Source organism: Cyprinus carpio, chromosome A8 (genome assembly GCF_018340385.1).
Source record: "Cyprinus carpio isolate SPL01 chromosome A8, ASM1834038v1, whole genome shotgun sequence".
NCBI classification, from domain to species: domain Eukaryota; kingdom Metazoa; phylum Chordata; class Actinopteri; order Cypriniformes; family Cyprinidae; genus Cyprinus; species Cyprinus carpio.
In genome coordinates, this window is record NC_056579.1 from 3,106,960 (window position 1) to 3,126,910 (window position 19,951).

The following is a 19,951-nucleotide window of genomic DNA, read 5'->3' on the forward strand; positions in this document are numbered from 1 at the left end:
CAAAAAAACAGTATCAAATACCAAAACAGATGTATGCCGTTTCCACACAATAACATTACATTTGTGCCCGATTTGTGTGGAAAAACCATTTCATGCACTGATTCCTTTGATCTCGAGTCATTACATGAAAACTTGCTCTCCAGCTGTGCTGTTTTAAGACACGCAAACAATCTCACAACAGGGTTATTATCATTAAATAAAACTAAAACCTTACATACATACATTTTTCTTACTTGAAATAAAATAAATGTTAACTAAAATTATAATAATATAATAATATAATATAATTAAAATTATAATAATATAATATAATATAATATAATATAATATAATATAATATAATATAATATAATATAATATAATAGAAAAAGTAAAAAAAAAAAAAACATAATTTTCAATTAGTTCTTTGTTTAGTTGAAGTATTAAAATAACAACTACAAAAAACAACAACTTTAAAACAAAAAATAAAAAAAGTAAATAAAGTAAAATAAATTAAAATGGAAACTACAGAGAATATAAAAATAAAAACGTCTGAAAATATTAATAAAAAATTATTAGTATATTAATGATACTGACAGAAGACGCACCAAATACTGAAGTTTGTAAATGGAAAATACTTTGGCGTATTAGCAAAAAAACTATTTCAATAAGAATGTGTTTGCACACATAATCGTAGAAAAATTAAGATATTTTTAATGGACATATCTGAACTTGAGAAATGGTGTGTTCTGACGTCTTTCTGCGGTTGAAAAAAGATACCTTCTGATGTTCATTCATGTTTATTTCCTGCTGTAACTAGTCAAGAGGAGATGATCAGTTCACCAGACGCTACAGTGATCTGTCACCACACATTATAGAGCCACAAAACCATATTTATTGTTTGAATTTCTTTAAAAAATGACAGAATTTGAAAGTTGAGACGTGGTTTCGTACCAGAAGTAACCTGCTCTGTCCTGTCTGTCAGTTTCCTCTTTGCTCTGCGATGTATTTTTCACTGCGTGAGAACATGATGAGTGGCGTGTCTTGTCAGACGTAGCAACAGTAACTAAGTGGGGCGGGTCTCTGCGACGGGTCAGTTGTGATGCAGTAATAGTTTTGTATGTTTATGATTGTTAGCACATATATTGATGCTTCATGCTGCTGGGTATATTAAGTTGACTTTCATGAGACACAATAAGGTACATACTCTACATATAGTCTAATGCAACACCGATGACAATTTGAATCGAAAATGTTTTGTCTTTGCACTGACCCGTTTTAAAATTTTTGCTTGTTGGACTTTGCTATATATAACACTGTTCTAAAGCCCACCTTCTCTCCGAAGATCCTCTGGCAGATCCCGTTCTTGGCCAGTTTTTCCTTCACCTGCCGGGTGAGTTCGAGGGTGTCCACCTCACGGTACATGTACATCTCGTACTGCTCCGGGGTCAGCGGTGGGACGGTGGGCTTCAGGGTTCGGGGGATGTAGGTGGGGTAATATGACACCCGTCCTCCTCCACAGGGTGGCTCGCCGCTGACCGACGCGTCCAGCTCCACCTTGATCTCCAGCGGCCGTCCCAACACAGGCTCGTCCTCCGGAGCGGATGCTTCCTCGCCGTTTGCAGGGCAGTCTCCGTTCTCCATCCGCGGCCAGGGACGAGGCATGGACGAATGTCCCGTGGACGAAGAGGAGGAGAGCGACGGAGACACGGAGGTGAACGGGTGAGAGGTGCCGCCCATCATCACGACCGCGCCGCGTTCGGCGGACCAGTGCTGGTCGAAATACGCACCGGCTTCGCCGATCTCTGACTTCACCTTACGGATGATGTTTTGGACGAAGGCGGCGGGGGACAGGACGCTCAGAGGCGTCTGAGGGCTGCTGGTGGGATTGGACACACACGTCGGCACGGACACACCCTCCTCCTGTTTGATGAAGGGCGGCGTGGGGGGCAGCTGTCCCTTGGCGGGATCCTGCAGGGCGAGACGCTCGCTGGAGGACGCCCGGCCGCACACCTCCATCTCCAGCAGGGCCTGCTGCTGCGCCTGCATCTCTCGACGGGCCTGCTCCAGGATGCTCTTGATGGTTTCGTCAGAACTGCTGCTTCCTCCAGAGCTGTTACGTCCTGATGAACAGCCCAAAGATGACTTACAATCACCTGTCCAACACAAACAGATCCGAACGCAAGTTTGCATTGCTAGTCAAAAGTAGTTTTAACGTGACATGGCTTCTTTAAAAAGTGGCGCTTGTGGTGTGCAAGACACACTATATCGGCCAAACTAGCACGAGCACGTGTGTGGAACAACAATTATTATTTTTACAAATTATTATAATAAATAAATAAAATAAACATATAAACAAATTATAAATTAATATTAAATATTTATGTAAAAGGTTTTTATTTATATTAATATTTTGTATTTGATAATGCTATAATAAAATAAATATATTAAATATTTTATTATTATAAAATAATTATTATAATAGCCAAACTAGCACTAGTATGTGTGTAAACAATTATTTATTAAAATGATTATAACAAATAAATAAAACAATAAATGATTTTAATATTAAAATATAATCAAATTATATATTAATATTAAATATTTATGTAAAATGTTTTTATTTATATTAATAATTTTTATTTGATAATACAATAACAAAATAAATATTGTAAATATTTAATTATTCAAAAATATTATTAATATTTAAATATTATAAATATAATATTAAAAGTATTTAATTGTATTAATATTTTGTATTGGAAAAAATAATACAATAATACAACAAGTATTTAAATCATTTAATTTATATAAAAATAATAATTATTATTTACAATTATTTATTAACAATTAAACAGAGCAGACAGACATGTTATTAGTAGTGTGTTTCCTGGGATATTTAACCTATTACTTTTTCATTGCTTGCACCTACTACAGTACACTGCAAAATTATTTTTGTTTTTAATTTATTTTAGTATATACATCACTAAATATTGTTATAGCTAGGCTTAAATAGACATGTAAGCATATATTTATGCTCTGTATTTATGTTCTATCTATATTTATGTTAAAATAAAAATACTGTCTAGTCACATAATTTGGCTCCTCAGATACCTGGATGTTTTTTTTTTCTTTGTAGTGAAGTAAGTAATTTTGGACAACGAGTAGAAGATTCCAACAGACATCAGGCATGCTATTATGCAAAACAATCCTATAAGAGTCACGTATGCGCAGATCAAAGCTGGTTTCACTGCTGCTGTGTGTTCTTGTGTAGGTAGCAGTGTGAGATTCATAAACTGCCTGCGGATTTGGTGTCTTTGTACCCACCTCTTTGTGACTGGATCTCCTTCTTGGCCTGCTCTAGAATGTTCTTGATGGCATCATCTGACCCAGTTTCAGGAGTTCGGATGCGAGGAGTGATGCTCCCTATCAGAGAGGGTAAAGGAGAGAGAGGAGGTGAGGTGAGTGGGCCGGCTGATCAGAGAGCAGCTCCAAAGCCTCGCGTTTGATTGCTAGATCAATAGCTGCCTTTGAGAAGCTGGCATCAAGTGAGGATGCGCTAACACGTGAACGCTTCACTTTCAAAACCCAGAAAGAGAGCATCACAACAAATGCAGGGTTTGGGACGGAGCGCGGAAGCTGTGTGCAAATACAGCACTAGAAACGCTTGTACAGGAAACCGGACTAGTTCTCTCTGGGGGTCTGAAATGGTTCGGTGGGGTTTAGAGGGATGAGACATCTTCAGGATGTCAGATGGGCCTGTGGGATTGAGCCAAGACATGAAACACAATTCACAAACCACTGAACTTCCATAATGTGGAATCAAATCAGAAGGGAATAACAGGTGGATACTATTGGTTGTGATTTTATATATTTTTCCCATGAAGATGATATTGTGTAGAAGAATTATAGCCTTTGTGGTTATTTAAAATTCATGCATTATTGTTGTATTTACAGTAAGTCAACATTAACCCTTACTCTGAAATCTGATTGGTTAATATTAATTTTGTCTTAGGACCAATAAGGATGCTGCTCCAAGAAGATCTTCTGCTTGACACAAACGTAAATTTACCAAATGCATCCAACAAAAATACTATCAAATTTTAAATAAATAAATAAATATGGTTTATTAATACAGCATTATTAAACATTTTATTTTATAAAATGTTCCGCTGTATTGCTATTTGTTAAGTAATGTTAGGATTATTAATAATTATTTTATAATTATATAATTTTTATAATGTGTGTATATATATATATATTTATATTTAATTTTAATCATTTGTAATTTTTTTGTAAATTAAATGTTTTATTTTAATTATTAATTAATCATTAATTGCTTCATTTTGATTAAACAAATCATTAATTTATTAATATAAATATTTTAAAATGCATATGAATTTATTATATATTATATATTTCAGGTTGGTCTAGCTAATATTTTATTTTAATCATTTGTAATTTTTTGTAAGTGTAACATTTAATTATAATCATTATTTTTTTTAAATGAATAATGTATTTAATATTTTAATAATTTAATAATCTCATTTAATTTATTACTATCCAAATAAAATGTAGGATAATTTTATTATCAATAAATAAAAACAATACATATAAATAGTTTAACATGATACAGCTTAGCATTATTTTACTGACATATTTTACCACATAAAATGTTTAGCTGTGTTTGTCAGTAAAGAAACTGTCTCTCTGAACTGAAAGGTGGGATTTTTTCCTGCAGTGCTGCAGTTTCTCTGGACGGGTTCATTCCACGCACCTCGCTGGCGAACCTGGATGGTGCGTAACGCCAGGATGTTCTGCTCATCTGACAGGAACTGCTTCATTTTGATGAAAGGCTCTTTGCCCTTGACGGTGAGCTTCCTCCAGGGTTTGGGGCGAGCCAGGATCTCGCTGACCGAGCCCTGAGAGAGTCCCAGCACGTAGTGGCCGAACACACGCTGACCGATGTTGTGTTTCAGCAGCTGCTCTTTGACCTGAAAAGCGATTTCTGCCGTGTCCACCTGGTCTTCGTCTCCTCCCCCTGAGCTTCCGCTCTCCGATTGGTCGCTTGGCATGCCTGTCTCCATGGCGACGGGCATTGAGGCGTTCGGATTGGCTGACATGAGGGCCGCTTTGGCGGCGTAGAGGGCGGTGGGGAACGCCATGATGGAGCTGGCATCTTTCTTGAAGAGCGGAGACAGCAGCTGCTTGTGCAGGAGCTGATCTCCAGGAAGTTTCTCGCCCGAGAAGGGCGACACTGAGAAGGGGCGGGGCAGTTCATGGGCAGAGGAAGGCGTGTCAGTGTTGGGCGGTCCTGGGCTGGAGGAAGAGAGGCCATCTATGGGCAAAGTTCCCGGAGGGGAGGAATACGACCCCGCCGGGCGACTCACGTCCTTACTGGAGTCCTCAGAGTGACCCTCATCTGAGACAGAGAGAAAAGATACATGTTTATTTTATCCAATTGATAGTTTTATTAATTAATACTGCTGATGTGACCAAAATATTTTATACATCTAAAAATCAAAAAAATTATACAGTTTAGCATTATTAACAAAATATTTATATATTATATATAAATAATATATTATGACATTTTAATTTGAATTAATGTACTATTTTGAATTATTATTTTGATTTAATTTAATAATAATAATTATTATTAAATGAAACTTAGAATGCTTAAAATACAAATATAAATTATTATTAATAAATAAAAACGGAACATAAAATAAAAAACAATATAAAGAATTTAGCTTAATACAGTTTAGCATTATTAAACAACATACATAAAATGCTTATTGTAGCTGCAGTACCCTTTACCATGATTAGGCATGAATAACATAGTCATGTACCATGGTATAAAGGCAGTGTTAATTTAGTATCACTGAAATACTATTATAAGTTTATATATATACAGTATATATATATATATATATATATTTTTTTTTTTTTTTTTTTTTCACTTTTTCATATTTAAATCAATGTTTTAGTATTTTTTTTTTTTATATTTCTATATTGTTTTTATTCATTTGTATTTCAGTTTTAATTAGTTTTTTTACTACATCACAGTAAACATGATGTTGCTTTGGCAGCTAGCTGAAATCAATTATTTTTTTTTTTTCAGTTAACATTTCAAGTAACAAAAATATTTTTACGGTTTTAATTTAATATCCAAGGTACTTCAAAGACAGAAGGGAAAAGTTCAGTGAGTGACACATTCGTGAATGTAAGCAGACACATCCTTACCGCTGTTGTGTAACACTCTGACTTTATCCACAAGAAGTTTGTGAGAGGGCAGGAAGGCGTCTTTGTCCAGCAGCAGAGCCTCAGCGGTTTTGGCTGATTCCTGCACACACACACACACACACACACAGGGGCAGTTAAACTCTCATGATCGATGCAGATCTACATTATGGATGACGCTAGTGAGGCGTTCACACGGAGCGCTGTGGTGTTTCCTCATTGACAGAAGCAGGCAACTGTTTTTCATGGAGATCTATATTTGCTTTTATTTGAGAGGGTCTGTAACCGTATGTCGATATAACGCAGGACTGTTAAATTACTCTGCAGCAAGAACACTTGCTTCACTCACCTGGGAAGAACTTCCGTTGGCTGATGCCAGTTTCATGGCTTTCAGGATGCTGAAGGAGACACGACGATACGTTAACATCAGCATCATCCTACATCATCTTTATAACACGTGTTCCTGCAAAACCTCACCTGAGTTCAGTTTTGATCTCTTCATAATCCATCTGAGACTGTAGCTTGGCCTCCAGGGTCTGTGAAAACACAAGATGTAAAGTATGGGTCATCTATAAATTATTACAGTCCAGAAAGACAACAGATGCAAACTTAACCGGGCAAAGTCTAAATCTGATTTGTTTGGTTTCTAATAAATCAATGCTTTTAAACGTACACTGCTGCTCAAAAGTTTGGGGTTGGTTTAATTTTTTTAAACAAAAATTATGATTTTTTTTTTTTAATTTTAAAATAAATGTGTGAATATATGTTTTAATATGTTGTTTATTTCTTTGATTGTATTTTATTTTTGTGCATCATTACTCCAGTCTTCAGTGTCACATGATCTTCAGAAATCATGAAAATATGCTGATTTGATGCTCAAGAAACATTTCGGATTATTATCAATGTTGAAAACAGTTTTTGTGGAAACTGAGATGCAGCTTTTTTTTTTTTGTGTTATTTGTTTTATTGAAAGTTCAAAAGAACAGCATTTTTTTTTTTAATATTTTTCTATAAATTGAAATTTCATCAATTTAATGCATACTTGGTAAATATTAATTTATTTTTAAAAAAGGCAACAAGTTTGTTTATTAATGTTGTTTTTGCATTATTTTTCCAAAAGTGATGGAATCTCTGGATTTTTGGATGCAATGCAAATGGAGCTGAGAATACTTTACATATATGCTAATACATTCAAATCAGCCCGAAATACTTTGAAAATGCGCATGTGTGCTGCTTTAAAACAAATCTGCAGCCATGATTATCGAGTTCCATTGAAACATCTGAGCTTGCGGTACTTTTAAACTGTAGAGTAATATCCTGACCACACATCATGGCTAAAACAACACACTCTCACCTCTATAGCTTCTGACTTAAAGGCCAGCTGCCGCTTCAGCTCGGCGATCTGATTGGCCGAGGATTCCTGGACTTCCTGTAAGGTGAACTGGAGTCTCTGGACGTTCTCGAGCAGTCGGAGGATCTCTCTGTCCTTGGAGAACAGCACCGCCTCCAGCCGGGACAGCGAGGGCTCGTCTCGCTCCTCGCGCACCCTCTCCTGAGACCACAAATGAAAGGAGATCAGGGCGACGGGGAATGGCACGGGCAACATGAAACTGTCTTTTCAACTTCAAAATCTCCTCCTGCTCTCTGGCTTCCTGTAATCACAGCGCCTCAAAGAGCCACTAATGAGGTTCCAGTGGTGTGGGAGCAACTGATCATTTCCTCCCACTGCAGATTGGACGTGTTAAGGTGGCAATTTGCAGTCGGCCGGCTTTCATCTAAAAGAGAGACTCATTCTTACCTCCTTGGGTCTGTCTTCTGATGGGCCGGTCCCTTTAGAAGTGCCGGCGAGCTGCTCCTTCAGCCTCTCCACCTCCCTCTGGGCCAGATCCGCTCTCTGCCATCAAACACACAAGTTTGAAAACTTCAGAGGAGCTGAACATCCCGCTTGTGCGTGCAGTGACCCCAGAAATATTTGGACACTTGCACCACTCTTAAAGCATATGAAATAACAGTCCAGATTTGGAACAGATTATTGAGACTTCTAAACGATCAAAACTGATATACCTGTTGAATCTACTACATGCCTTCTGTCATCTGTTTAACAGATTTTTTATCAAGTTAAAGCTCTTTTAGTGTAACTGTACAAATGTCCTCCTTGTCTTTTTGCTGTCAAATCTTTACAGATTTTTATAAACATAAGAATAACTTTTACATTGCTAGTAATATTTCAAGATGAACACATTCTGAATTATAATATTTTATTGACATTTGTTTTATTTCAGATAACAGAAAATGTTAATTTTTTATGGTTGTAGGTTTAATTTAATAAAAATTTAATAACTCTGGTGCCGTAAGGGTCTTTTTTGGCCACTTTTTTTGCAGACTGTATTGTTGTTGTTTTTTATATTCTGAATTTTTTATTTTTGTACTTTTTATTTGAATTTTTTGTTTAAATGTTAATAATTTAGTGGTTTGATTTTGTCATTTTTATTATTTTTTTTTTGTTTTGATAAAAAAAGAAAAGTTTTTTTATAATTTTTTAATGTGAGAAGAGATATAATATTATATTTTTTATTTTTAAGTTAATATTTATTTTATTCCAAATAACTTTATATAACTAAAAAAAAAAAATGTTTGTAGTTTTAGTTAACTATACAAACCCTGGTGTCATAAGCGTTTTTTTTTTTTAAATAAATAAATGTAAAAAAAATATATATTTATATTAAAAAAAAATCTAAAAAAAAGGAAATTTTTTACTTTTGTATTTTCCATTTTCAAAACTAAAATGGAATATTTCCATTTTCCATTTTAGTTAAAGTTTTAGTAATTCTGTGGTGTATTTTAGTCATTTTTATGATTTTTTTTTAAATATGTCTTAAAATAGTTTTTTCTATAAATTTTTGTTTCAGTTTTTGTTTTAGTTATTTTAGTACATCAAGTTAAACTAGTTAACACAAAAAGGGTTAATAAAAAAGTAATACATATATATATTTTTTTTCAGTTAACGTTTATTTCAAATAACAAAAAAAAAAAAAAAATTATAATATCCCATAAAAAAATACTTTTTTTTATGGGATGTAGTTTTAGTTAACTATAACAACCCTGGTGCTGTAAGTATTTTTTTCCAGCCACTTTTATTGCAGACTGTTTAGGTTTAGGATGGGTTGCAGTAAAATACTGCAGTTTGAGCATCAATACAAATCAGGGCCAAACGTTCCCAGAGATCCAGAATCAAATGAACAATCAGGCCGAACGGAGCAAGAACGTCCTCGAAAGCCCAATCAGACAAGATTTACAGATGCCACGCAACATCCGCAGGTAAAACAGCGAGAGCGAGCGTGCGTCTGCTCCGTTCTGCTGAGGTGCGTGTTTACTTGCAGGCACTTTCTTCTCAAACTGTTTACCTGCTCTGTCACACTCGGCCTGCTAATTAATGACTCATTTTCGAATCATTTATCTAAGAGCTGCTGGCGAAGGGAGAAAAAGCAAATCACAGTGGAAAAAAAGCAAGCAATCAGCGCAATGAGGTAACTAACAGCCCTCCTCGTTCGCCACATCGCTCTGGTCTCTCAGCATCCATCTCTCTCTCTCCTGTCCTCCGCCGCTCGCACGGCACCATGGGAAAGAGTGCCGGCTAATCACGGGCCTGCGAGAGCGAGGACGAGGAAGGTGGTGGGGGAGGAAGAGGGGCTGCAGGGGCGTCTAATTAAACTCAAAGCTTGATTACGAAGGTGATTATCTTCACAACGCGGCGTCTCAATCAGAGGCTGAGAGGAGGGCACCACACTCACCTGGTTGGCCTTCTCCAGGTTTGCCATTAGCGCGCCCATCTCCTCCACTCTGGAAGACACAAACCTCACGTTAAACACCACGTTTAACACTCACATGCAATTACACAGGTTCATGCTGCCGATAAAATGCACAGAGCGTCATGTTTAGTTGGGAAGTTGTTCTGAAATGAGTTTGCCAAGCGACACGCTACACAAAGGAATAAATAACAATAATTCTAGACAAGTAGTTAACTATATTAAGTTTGCTTATGTTAACTAGCATAGCTATCAGCTAGTTAACATAATCTTGATGCAGGGTTGATGAAGGAAACAAAAAACAAAAAACAAAACAAAATAAAAAAACAAAACAAAACAAAACAAAACTGATTTCAGCTAGTTGCAATTTGTCAACGCAATATTTCTCATTTTCATTTATTTTAACTTGGTGCATTAAAATAACTACAACTGAAATAAAAATGTAAAAATAATAATAATAATAATAAATAACTGTAAAAATAACAAACACGAAAAAATGACTAAACCTTTAAACAATTTAAAATTAAAATGTAAAATATTAAAATAAGAACTAATTCAAAATATGAATAAAAACTAGAATAGTTTATGAATATAAATAATAAATTATATATTGTGTTTATTAATAATAATAATAATGTTTAATCATTAATGTTTAATAATATGATTTTAATAATAATAATAATTCATTATTTAATAATAATAATAATCATCATAATGTTCTTTTAAATAACATAAACATATTTTCAATTACTTGTAATTATATATAAAAAAAAACAGCATACAAAAAATGTAACAAAAAACTATTCTGTGTTAAGTAAAATGACAGCTTTACTGTACATGGAATCAATAATGTTTTTTTTTTAATAATAACCTATATTATATATTATATTATATAATATGTACTTTTAAATATATGTCAATTACTTTTATTGAAAAAAAAATTGTTTATTATGTGAATTTTTTTGTTTCACTTTTGATTTTTTAAATAAAATTTATATTATGTCTACATATGTAAAATAAAACACTTTTTATGTGTATTTTATTTTTTATATTTTATAAAAATATATAAAACATTTGTGTGTATTATATATGTATATATAATATATATATATATATATATATGTATATATGTATCGTGTGTGTGTCTCTCGTGTGTGTGTGTGTGTGTGTGCGCGCGTAAGTCTCACAAATCTTAAACAAACAAACAGTAAGTAACATCACAGTGCAGAAATGATACAGAAAACACCTGAATGCACAGAATAAGCTACAGGGGTGCAAATACTTAAAAAGTGCCTAAAAAGTGTCCTTTTCTCCAGAGAAACGGCGTAAAGCAGAAACAGAAGAAATAAATAAATGAACACAAGTTCAGAAGTTCTTAAGGGAGTCACTGAAGTCAGTAAAATGCAAGGTTTGCTGTCATTCGAGTCGAGTGAGTCATATCTTATCTAGCACTGCATTCAGCATCATCGTATCCCAACATGCCCACACACGCTCGCGCTCGCTCGCTCGGCACAATCAGACAACTCTCATTTGAATAGCGTCTCGGGGAGATTATTCATAAGGTTTGTTTGAAGTTCAACAGTTTCCTCTCAACCATCAGGGAGTTGATTTTCAAAAGGTGGAGAGGCAGCGGAATAAAGAGGAATGAAAGACTGATTAAACATGTGAGTCTCTGAGGTTGCGCTAAACAAAGATACCTTCTCAATTAGACGAGATTCGCTTTAAGAGCACAATCAGAGAAATTTAGTCTGAGGAGAGGAGCGTTCAGAGCACTCGCCAGCCGCACGGGCCGTGAGTTTCTCCGTCTGCTGCCTGTCTGAGTCAAGATCCTCAATGCAATCGTATCATCATCGGCGGCAGAAAGAGAACCAAGTGAAAATTTGTCAGATGAGCAGATACTGGAATGTCCTGTTAATCTGAACTGAATAAAAGTCAAAAGGTAATCTATCTATCTATCTATCTATCTATCTATCTATCTATCTATCTATCTATCTATCTATCTATCTATCTATCTATCAGAACTGGACCAGATTTATTTGAGGTGTAATCTAGGAGCATAGTCAGTTGGGACAAATCTATTAAAGGTGTTTTAGTGGATGTGTTAAACACAGAGAGCTGCATGAGTTTAAGTTTACCGAAAATGTCCAGTAAGTGAAAGCTTGAAATGAAATGACAGCAGATAATGTCAAACTTTAAGATCACGTAAACATCTTATGTGACACTGGAATACAGTTGAATACGAGTCATACCAACTTCTGCAGTATGTGAAAACATGCGCATTTCTTCTTTTCTCTAGCTTGCTTCCTAATCTAGTTTCTAGTCTATTAAACCTGGCTTTGTATGATCGTATGAGTATTGTTGGCTCTTTGACTGAAAGTTCCTGTTTTGTAAGTTGCCTTGGCTAAAATCATCAGCTAAAAACATAAATGTTAAAATAACTGTGTGACACTGTACACCGTGTGAGATGCCTATCCCATAATGCAATGCACTAGAGTGGGGCAAAACATCTGCAGAAAAATGTTCATTCAAAATTAGATTGAAATGTTAAGAAGAAGAAAAAAATTGTCATTTGTCATTTTTTTTATATGGCCACAAAATGAGTTGCACTAAAATAATGTTATTATAAATAATTAAAAAATATATATATTTTAAGTATTTATATTGTATTTATATTTTATAATTTTATTTTAATATTATTAATATTATTTAATATTTTAATAATTTATATTAAGTGTGTGTGTATATATATATATATATATATATATATATATATAGAAAATCAACAGAAAATAATATAATAATAATTATTGCTGATATAATGATATCAGCAATAACTATTGCATTAATGCTTAAATTATAAACTAAGAACAATTACAATTAAATTTAATATAAATGATTCTTAATATTTATTAAAAAAAATTACAATTTGTAAATTATAAATGATTAATTGCAAACTGTAGAAACCCAATTCAATCCTGCTGAAAAAAAAAAAAAAAAAACAGCTACAGGAACAGACTAGTCTGTTTTGAGGGTTTAAGAGGGATGTTGTACACTTGTTTGGCTGGTTATGCATGAAAAAAGTAGTGTGTTCAAGCTCAGGTCAGGCAGAAAACTAACTTTAACCCTTAACTGAGTTTAGAGAGGTTTCATTTTGGATGAGACGAATGGAAACGCAGGTTTTGTGTGAAGTCACTGTGTTAGACAGAAGCAACAGAAGGGAAGAGAGATGCTCTGGTTCTGAATCAAACATGTAGCTTGAGATGAAATCACAGAAACAGGAAATGAACATCAGAGAAACAGAACATAAACCAGCTTTATATGGACACAGTAAATAAGTGTCTTACTTTTCCGCCATTTCTTTGTCGTATTTACACCTCAGTTCCTGCAGCTCTGTTCGGGCCGAGTTCAGCGCTGTGAGACAGAGAAACGGCTGCCGTTATTGACCTCTGACCTCATATCAAGCCTCAGATGACCTCACTGTTTGATACGGATCTTACATGACTGAAGCGCTTTGATCCGGTCCTCAGCCTGGCCGAGTCTGACAGGCAGCGAAACGTCTGATTCATGTTCCTCTCTGTGGAAACGGTGAGACGCAGAGAGATCAGAACAGGAAGTGACTGAAACCCCCACTGAGAAATTATGAAGCCCTTGAATGGATCTCTGGAAACTCTGCTAAGCGTCTTATTCAGAGATGAATACGGTAGCATAATACAGCATGTAAATGTGAAGTACATAACAGAGTACACAGTGTGAGATCAAGTATCCCATAATGCAATGCACATACAAATAAAAAATTCGTAATTTTTTTCCCCCACAAAATTCGATTAAAAATGTGATTAAAATTACAATTTATTTACAAAAAAAATTTTTTTTATATATAATTTTAAGTGTGGTATCCCATAATGCAATGCATTTGAATGAGACAAATTATGTGCCTACCAGTCAGTTAAAAAAAAAATTAAATATATTTTCTAAAACCTTTTTTAAAACATTCCTTTCATAATTTTAGATGCAATATTCCATAAGGCATTTATGTGCACTCAATTATGTGCAGATCAGTCACAATTCTTAATATTTGTATATAAAATTTGATAAAAAATATAATTTATACTATATATATATATATATTATTTTTCTTTAAATACTTTTTAATTAAAATAATAATCAAAATAAAAATTTAATCAAAAACTAATATATATATATATATCTATATATATAATATATATATATATATATATATATATATATATATATATTTTTTTTTTTTTTTTTTTTTTTTTTTTGAACATGTAAATATATATATATATACAGACATGCATACATATATAAAATTAAAATATCAGCTGAATTAAATCATATTCTTCTCAGCACAATCTTCCAAAATTATTTTAGATATATGTATATATATATATATTATATAGAAATATATGTATATATATATATATATAGAAATATTTATATATATATATATATATATATATATATTAGTTTTTCTTTAAATACTTTTTAATCAAAATAATTATTGCCGTTATGCCAAATGAATAGCATTCACAGAACTAGACAGACAGATATACAGATATACAGCATATACTGTAGTATGCAGCATGTTTTGTGTCAAATCTTCCTGTGGGTCACGTACCCTTCCTGTGTGTTCTGGTGATTTTGGAGCGGGGCGTCTCCATCCTGGACGTTCTGTGTGCTGTTTGGTGTCATCATGTGGGGCCGCTGTGACGACGCCTCCCCCGTCTCCACGGTTACAGGCCCCTCCTCTGTGTGTTCTAAACACAATTAATTACATTGTAACCAGTTCAGTCTCTCTTTGGAATAACAACTGCAACAGTTATTAGTCACATTTTTCTTGAATGAAATTAATTTATTCAGCAGGGATGCATTAAATTGATCAAAACATAACAGTTAAGACATTTGTAAACGAAAGATTTATATTTCAAATAAAGGCTATAATTTTGGAATTTTCACTAAACAACCCCCAAAAATGTGTCACTGTTTCAACAAAAATATGTTTTCAACATTGATAATAATAAGAAATGTTTCTTGAGCAGCACATTTTTGCTATATTTTGGTTGATTAAAGGGCAGATTTAAAGTGAAAAATGATTCATAATGGAATTAGATATTTGTTTTATTAAAAAAAAAGTTTTTTGTTTAGAGTTGGGTTGTAGGTTATGTTTAGTCTGATTTATTTGATATATATCAGAAGTAAATCAGAAGTCTCCAGTTATATTATGAAAATATTTTTTCTAAGTTTTAAAATAATTATTGGATTTTTAAAGTATAGTTTAATTCAATGTGTTACTTGCTGTTTCTTTGTGATCATTTGTAATATTTACCATGCAAGTTAATAATTGTTTCTAAACCATTTTTTCAGTGTAGAGAACAATGTGTGTTTAAGTGAAAGAGCATACTGTATGTTATAGTTTCTGGTGTGTTTTAGACTCTGACCTGCTTTGTCAAGGCACTCCAGGTGTTTTCTCCAGTGCTCAGAGATTTCTGTGACCAGAGGGTCACCGTCAGGAGCCGAACGCTGAAGTTCTGCCAGACGCTCCTGTGTGGCCTGCAGCAGCGGAAATGGATCTGCACACACACACACACACAAAGAGATGCAAAGCTACTTCAGTGCACAGTCACATTTGAGTCAGTTGTAAGCTGTCATTAGACCTTGCTGTATTGAACTTAACACGGATGAAAACGAGGCTGTGAGGGACAGACGTACAGTAGTCTTTATAATGGCACACACTGCATAAAGACCTTAGATCATGTACTTTTCACAACTCACAACTTTCAAACTGTTTTCTGAAGTTTTTGACTACTGAAAGTTTCTTTCAGAAAGGGGATTCATAACCTGAACAATCAGTACGTTTTTAAACAACAGGACAATCAATAGAACACACTACTTCAGTCCCTCACAGCCTCACTTTCATTCCCACCGGCATCAAATATGGCACTACCCTGACTAAGGTCTATATAGGTCAATGCATGAAGCACTTCTCATACTGAAATCACTTTAATAAGCAGCTTTCTGGTCAACATGGTGAATTTGTGCAACCAGTCTGAATGCAAACAAAATCTGCGTTGGGAACTTTTTTGACCTCACACGAAAAACTCCCAAACGCACAGCTTCCTATTGGACTTTGCTTGCGAAACTTTACAGAGCAATGGTAAACGTGAACACTTTCTACAGTTCTTATTTAATTTAACTGACTAATATAATGCTAATTATAAGCATAATTTTTGTAAAATTTACAATGTATTTTTTATTAATAAAAAAATAAATAAAATTATAATAAACAAACATGTATTGAACACTTAGTTTACACAATATAAAAGAACCCAGCAGCTAACATTAATTCAATGCATTAACTAATGAGAAATGCATTTGTTACAGCATTTATTATTATTATTTTAAGTTAGTTTACAGTAACTCTGGTCCATTAAATAATATTAACACTTTAATACTGTATTAGTAATTGTTGAAATTAACATTAATTAATAGTAATACACGTTTATCAGTGTTAGTTCATGTAAACAACTGAAAGCTTATTGTAAAGTGTTACTAAAAACATCATTTCCCACATCAGAACGAATCAAAATATTCCCTCCATATCACTAAAAACCTCCAACCTCAGCTGCTTAACTTGCTCCCAAATACTTATCTAGACAAATCCAACAAAGTAGAAGAGGATAAAAAGTCACCCAAAAAAGAAATAGTATGTATATATGTATATATATATATATATATATATAAAGGTGAGATTCTTTAGCACAACAGAGGAGCTGTTTTGCAATGCATGTGTCTCAGCGAGGGGCCCATGGGGCCAACTAGGAGGCTGTTTCTGCGCTAACAAGTCTCCTCTGGATCATTTGATCATTTAAATTATTATGCCAGGAATCCTCAGGAGACGACTCGGCTCTTCACATCACAGGGCTGTTTTTAATCTTTCGTCTTCCCTTTCTTCCCCTGAAAAAGTTCAGCATGGCGCGGCTCAGAGAGGAGCCGTGCTCCTGTTGTGTACCTGGCAAAGGAGGTGACTCCCCGAGCCGGCGCGCGGAGAGAGAGGAGGCTCATGGGAGCGCGGCTGATGTGGGGAGCTACACACGCTGAAGTCTTTCAAAACTCCAAAAGATGAGGGAAATCGCTTCTTTTTCCACTTCGACCCGTGGCGGCTTTCATCCTGTGCTCTCTGGGCACGACAGGGGTCCTGATCCGCTCTCGCTTCTCAAGCCCAGACAGATCCACTCTGGTTCCCGGCTTGCTTGGACTGGAGATATTTCCAGTCAGATTTTCTATCCCTCTACATCGAGGCCGGACGGGAAAGCCGCGAGGGCGAGAGAGCAACAAAAGAGCGGCGTATTTAATAAATCAGGATGTTAAAAACAGTCTGCGAGACTTTAAAACCACAGAGCGCATGCATGTGTGCGCTTTGTTACAAAGGCACAGTGGATATTGCGTCAGTCACTTGGGACACTGCTTTTAAGAGTAGTATAACTCCTTTTACACAAAGATGACGGGTTAAATCAGCGCATCAAATCCTTTCTTTTAAGTTCTAATGATCAAACCCTTCAGGCTTTATTCTCCAACGCAACCAGCGATGCTCCTCAATCAGACGCTGGGAGTGAAACTCTGCAAACTAGGTGCATTTGCGAGACGGCGGAAATCACATTATGGAAGTCGCTGTAGATATTAAAGTGTGTTTGCGCGTCTGAATGATGTCTGGATGCATCTGGATTAAACTGAAGCGGGAGCTGATCAAACCGCAGACACATTGCATGTGGCTTCTGCTTAATTCCCAGAGAAAGAAACCAATAACACAATATCAAAAGGAACCCTTTTTTTGCACATATTTGCACATATTTATTTATTTGTTTATTTGTTTTCTGACATGGTGCCATAGCTATACTGTGCTGTTTTGGACACATGCATAAATAATGGCATGATATTCTAGGAAGCAGATTTCAGTGCCATGGTATATTTTAAAGTACCATAGCATTACCATCTGATGTCAGTGCCATGGTATATTTTAAAGTTCAAATTAACCATTAAACTGAATTCATGTACATACTAGTCACATGTCACAATGATAAAGTACCATAGCATTACCATCTGATGTCAAATACAATGATATTTGTCACAAATATACCATGGTATTGATTTAATTTTGTAACTACGCAAGTTACTTTTTTTTTGGTAAAACACTAATGTATATATGATATGATATATATAATACTGAAAAGTATGTACCATGGCATTTATATTTCTTTAGATTATTTTTGTGTGTACCATATGTTACCATGACAAAAATATAAAAAATATATATCTATATGTCACATTTTATTAATATATTTCAACACATTCATGTTTTACCAAATAAAAAGCACAGCACTTTTAGAGTTTCATTCCCCTATATGATGTGAGCATAAGTATTGGGACAACTGAAAACTTAAAGCAAATGTAAAATTGTTAAAGCTAATATTTAGCTGCGAATCCCTTGCATGTCTCCCATTCCTTTGCCCTGATAAACTCCTTGACTGAACTAGCAGGGTGTTTTGGGTCATTGCCCTGTTGCAATATGAAGCACTTTCTGATCTTGTGGCATTTTCTTGAACACTGGTAGCCAAGATGTTTTTGTACACTTCTGCATTCATTCTGCTATCACCATCATTCGTTAAGTCATTAATAAAGCTGAGAGAGCCTGTTCCAGAGGCAGCCATGCATGCCCACGCCATGACACCACCTCCACTTCACAAATGAGGTTGTATGCTTAGGATCATTTGCAGTTCCTTTCTTTTCCTCCACACTTTTGCTTTCCCATCCCTTAGATAATAGATAATCTTTGTCTCATCTGTCCATGAAACTCAGTTTCAAGACTCTACTGGCACACCTTTGTGCTTTTTTGCAAACTCTAATCTTGCCTTTTTTTGTTTGCTGCTGCTTCTTCTGTAATTCTGTGTCGAAGTCTCCTGCGGACAGTAGATTGTCAGAGCATCACTCCAGCTTTCTGGAGGTTTTCGGTGATTTTACAGACACTTATTTTAGGGTTCTTTTTCACAGCTTTTATGATTTGTCTGTCATCACCGACTGTTGTTTTTCTCAGCCGACCAGGTCTTTGTTGGTTGCTGTAGTCGCCGGTGGTTTCTTTCTTTTTCAGGACATTCCAAACAATTGATTTCTCAAAATATTATAATTTTTTTTAAAATAATTACATCTCTTTAACTTTGGGTAACTCTATTACTAAAGGGTAATGATTTGTATAAGTCGCCTTAAATAAATAAAAGCATCTACTGGCGTCAAGAAAGGAAACACTTTGGATAATCAGTTATTGTCTCATGTTAATTTGTTTTTCCTTGAAACGCTGCTGCTGCATTACTAAAATAACTGTCACATTCATTCTTTCCAATTTGCTTTGTGCTGTAAAGTTTATTCGTGTTGATTATGGAGGCTATTAGAGAGTGTCAAACATATTCTATCAAATCAGATGCAATCATTCCCTGATTAAATTAAGTGTTAATGGCAGGTAAAGGAGGAAGAGTCTCGTTCAGGGCTGTGGTTAACTCAACACTGGGTTTGGACATCACAGACCACCGATTAGCTTTAATGAATCTGTCCTTTTACCGTCCATGTAAATACACTGCTCGTTTTTTTCATTTCTCCATAACGTCATTACGCCTGATTGGATGTTTGCCTTCAGGTCATGTTCACTAATACCAGCAACCCCCCCCATAGATGTTAGAAATCATAACCAAAAAAAAAATCATTTTCAACATGCGTACAGAACATTAATGAGAGAATAAAGTGGTTGGGGAATGTTCTGCCTGTTGACATGTCTGGTAGTAACACGCATAACCATTACTGCATGCTGCATATGTGCACAGAGTTTAATTCTTCACTTCTTTATTGACGTATACTCT

At 34.8% G+C, this 19,951-nt stretch overlaps 1 protein-coding gene across 4 annotated transcripts in view; it reads right to left on the reverse strand.

The window, feature by feature from the left end:
• The window catches only part of cux2b (cut-like homeobox 2b), a 161,396-nt gene that overhangs the window by 9,172 nt on the left and 132,273 nt on the right, over window positions 1-19,951 (reverse strand). For 3 of the 4 annotated variants that reach the window (XM_042761628.1, XM_042761630.1, XM_042761631.1), the window contains 13 exons: window positions 15,488-15,619; window positions 14,668-14,806; window positions 13,526-13,602; window positions 13,373-13,439; window positions 10,014-10,062; window positions 8,021-8,116; window positions 7,577-7,774; window positions 6,700-6,758; window positions 6,572-6,620; window positions 6,226-6,325; window positions 4,757-5,401; window positions 3,307-3,405; window positions 1,312-2,135 (listed from right to left, as the gene is read on the reverse strand). In XM_042761628.1, the coding sequence (XP_042617562.1) occupies window positions 1,312-2,135; window positions 3,307-3,405; window positions 4,757-5,401; window positions 6,226-6,325; window positions 6,572-6,620; window positions 6,700-6,758; window positions 7,577-7,774; window positions 8,021-8,116; window positions 10,014-10,062; window positions 13,373-13,439; window positions 13,526-13,602; window positions 14,668-14,806; window positions 15,488-15,619 (2,534 nt within the window). The remainder of the gene's footprint in view (window positions 1-1,311; window positions 2,136-3,306; window positions 3,406-4,756; window positions 5,402-6,225; window positions 6,326-6,571; window positions 6,621-6,699; window positions 6,759-7,576; window positions 7,775-8,020; window positions 8,117-10,013; window positions 10,063-13,372; window positions 13,440-13,525; window positions 13,603-14,667; window positions 14,807-15,487; window positions 15,620-19,951) is intronic. The other variant, XM_042761629.1, reaches the window with a different exon arrangement.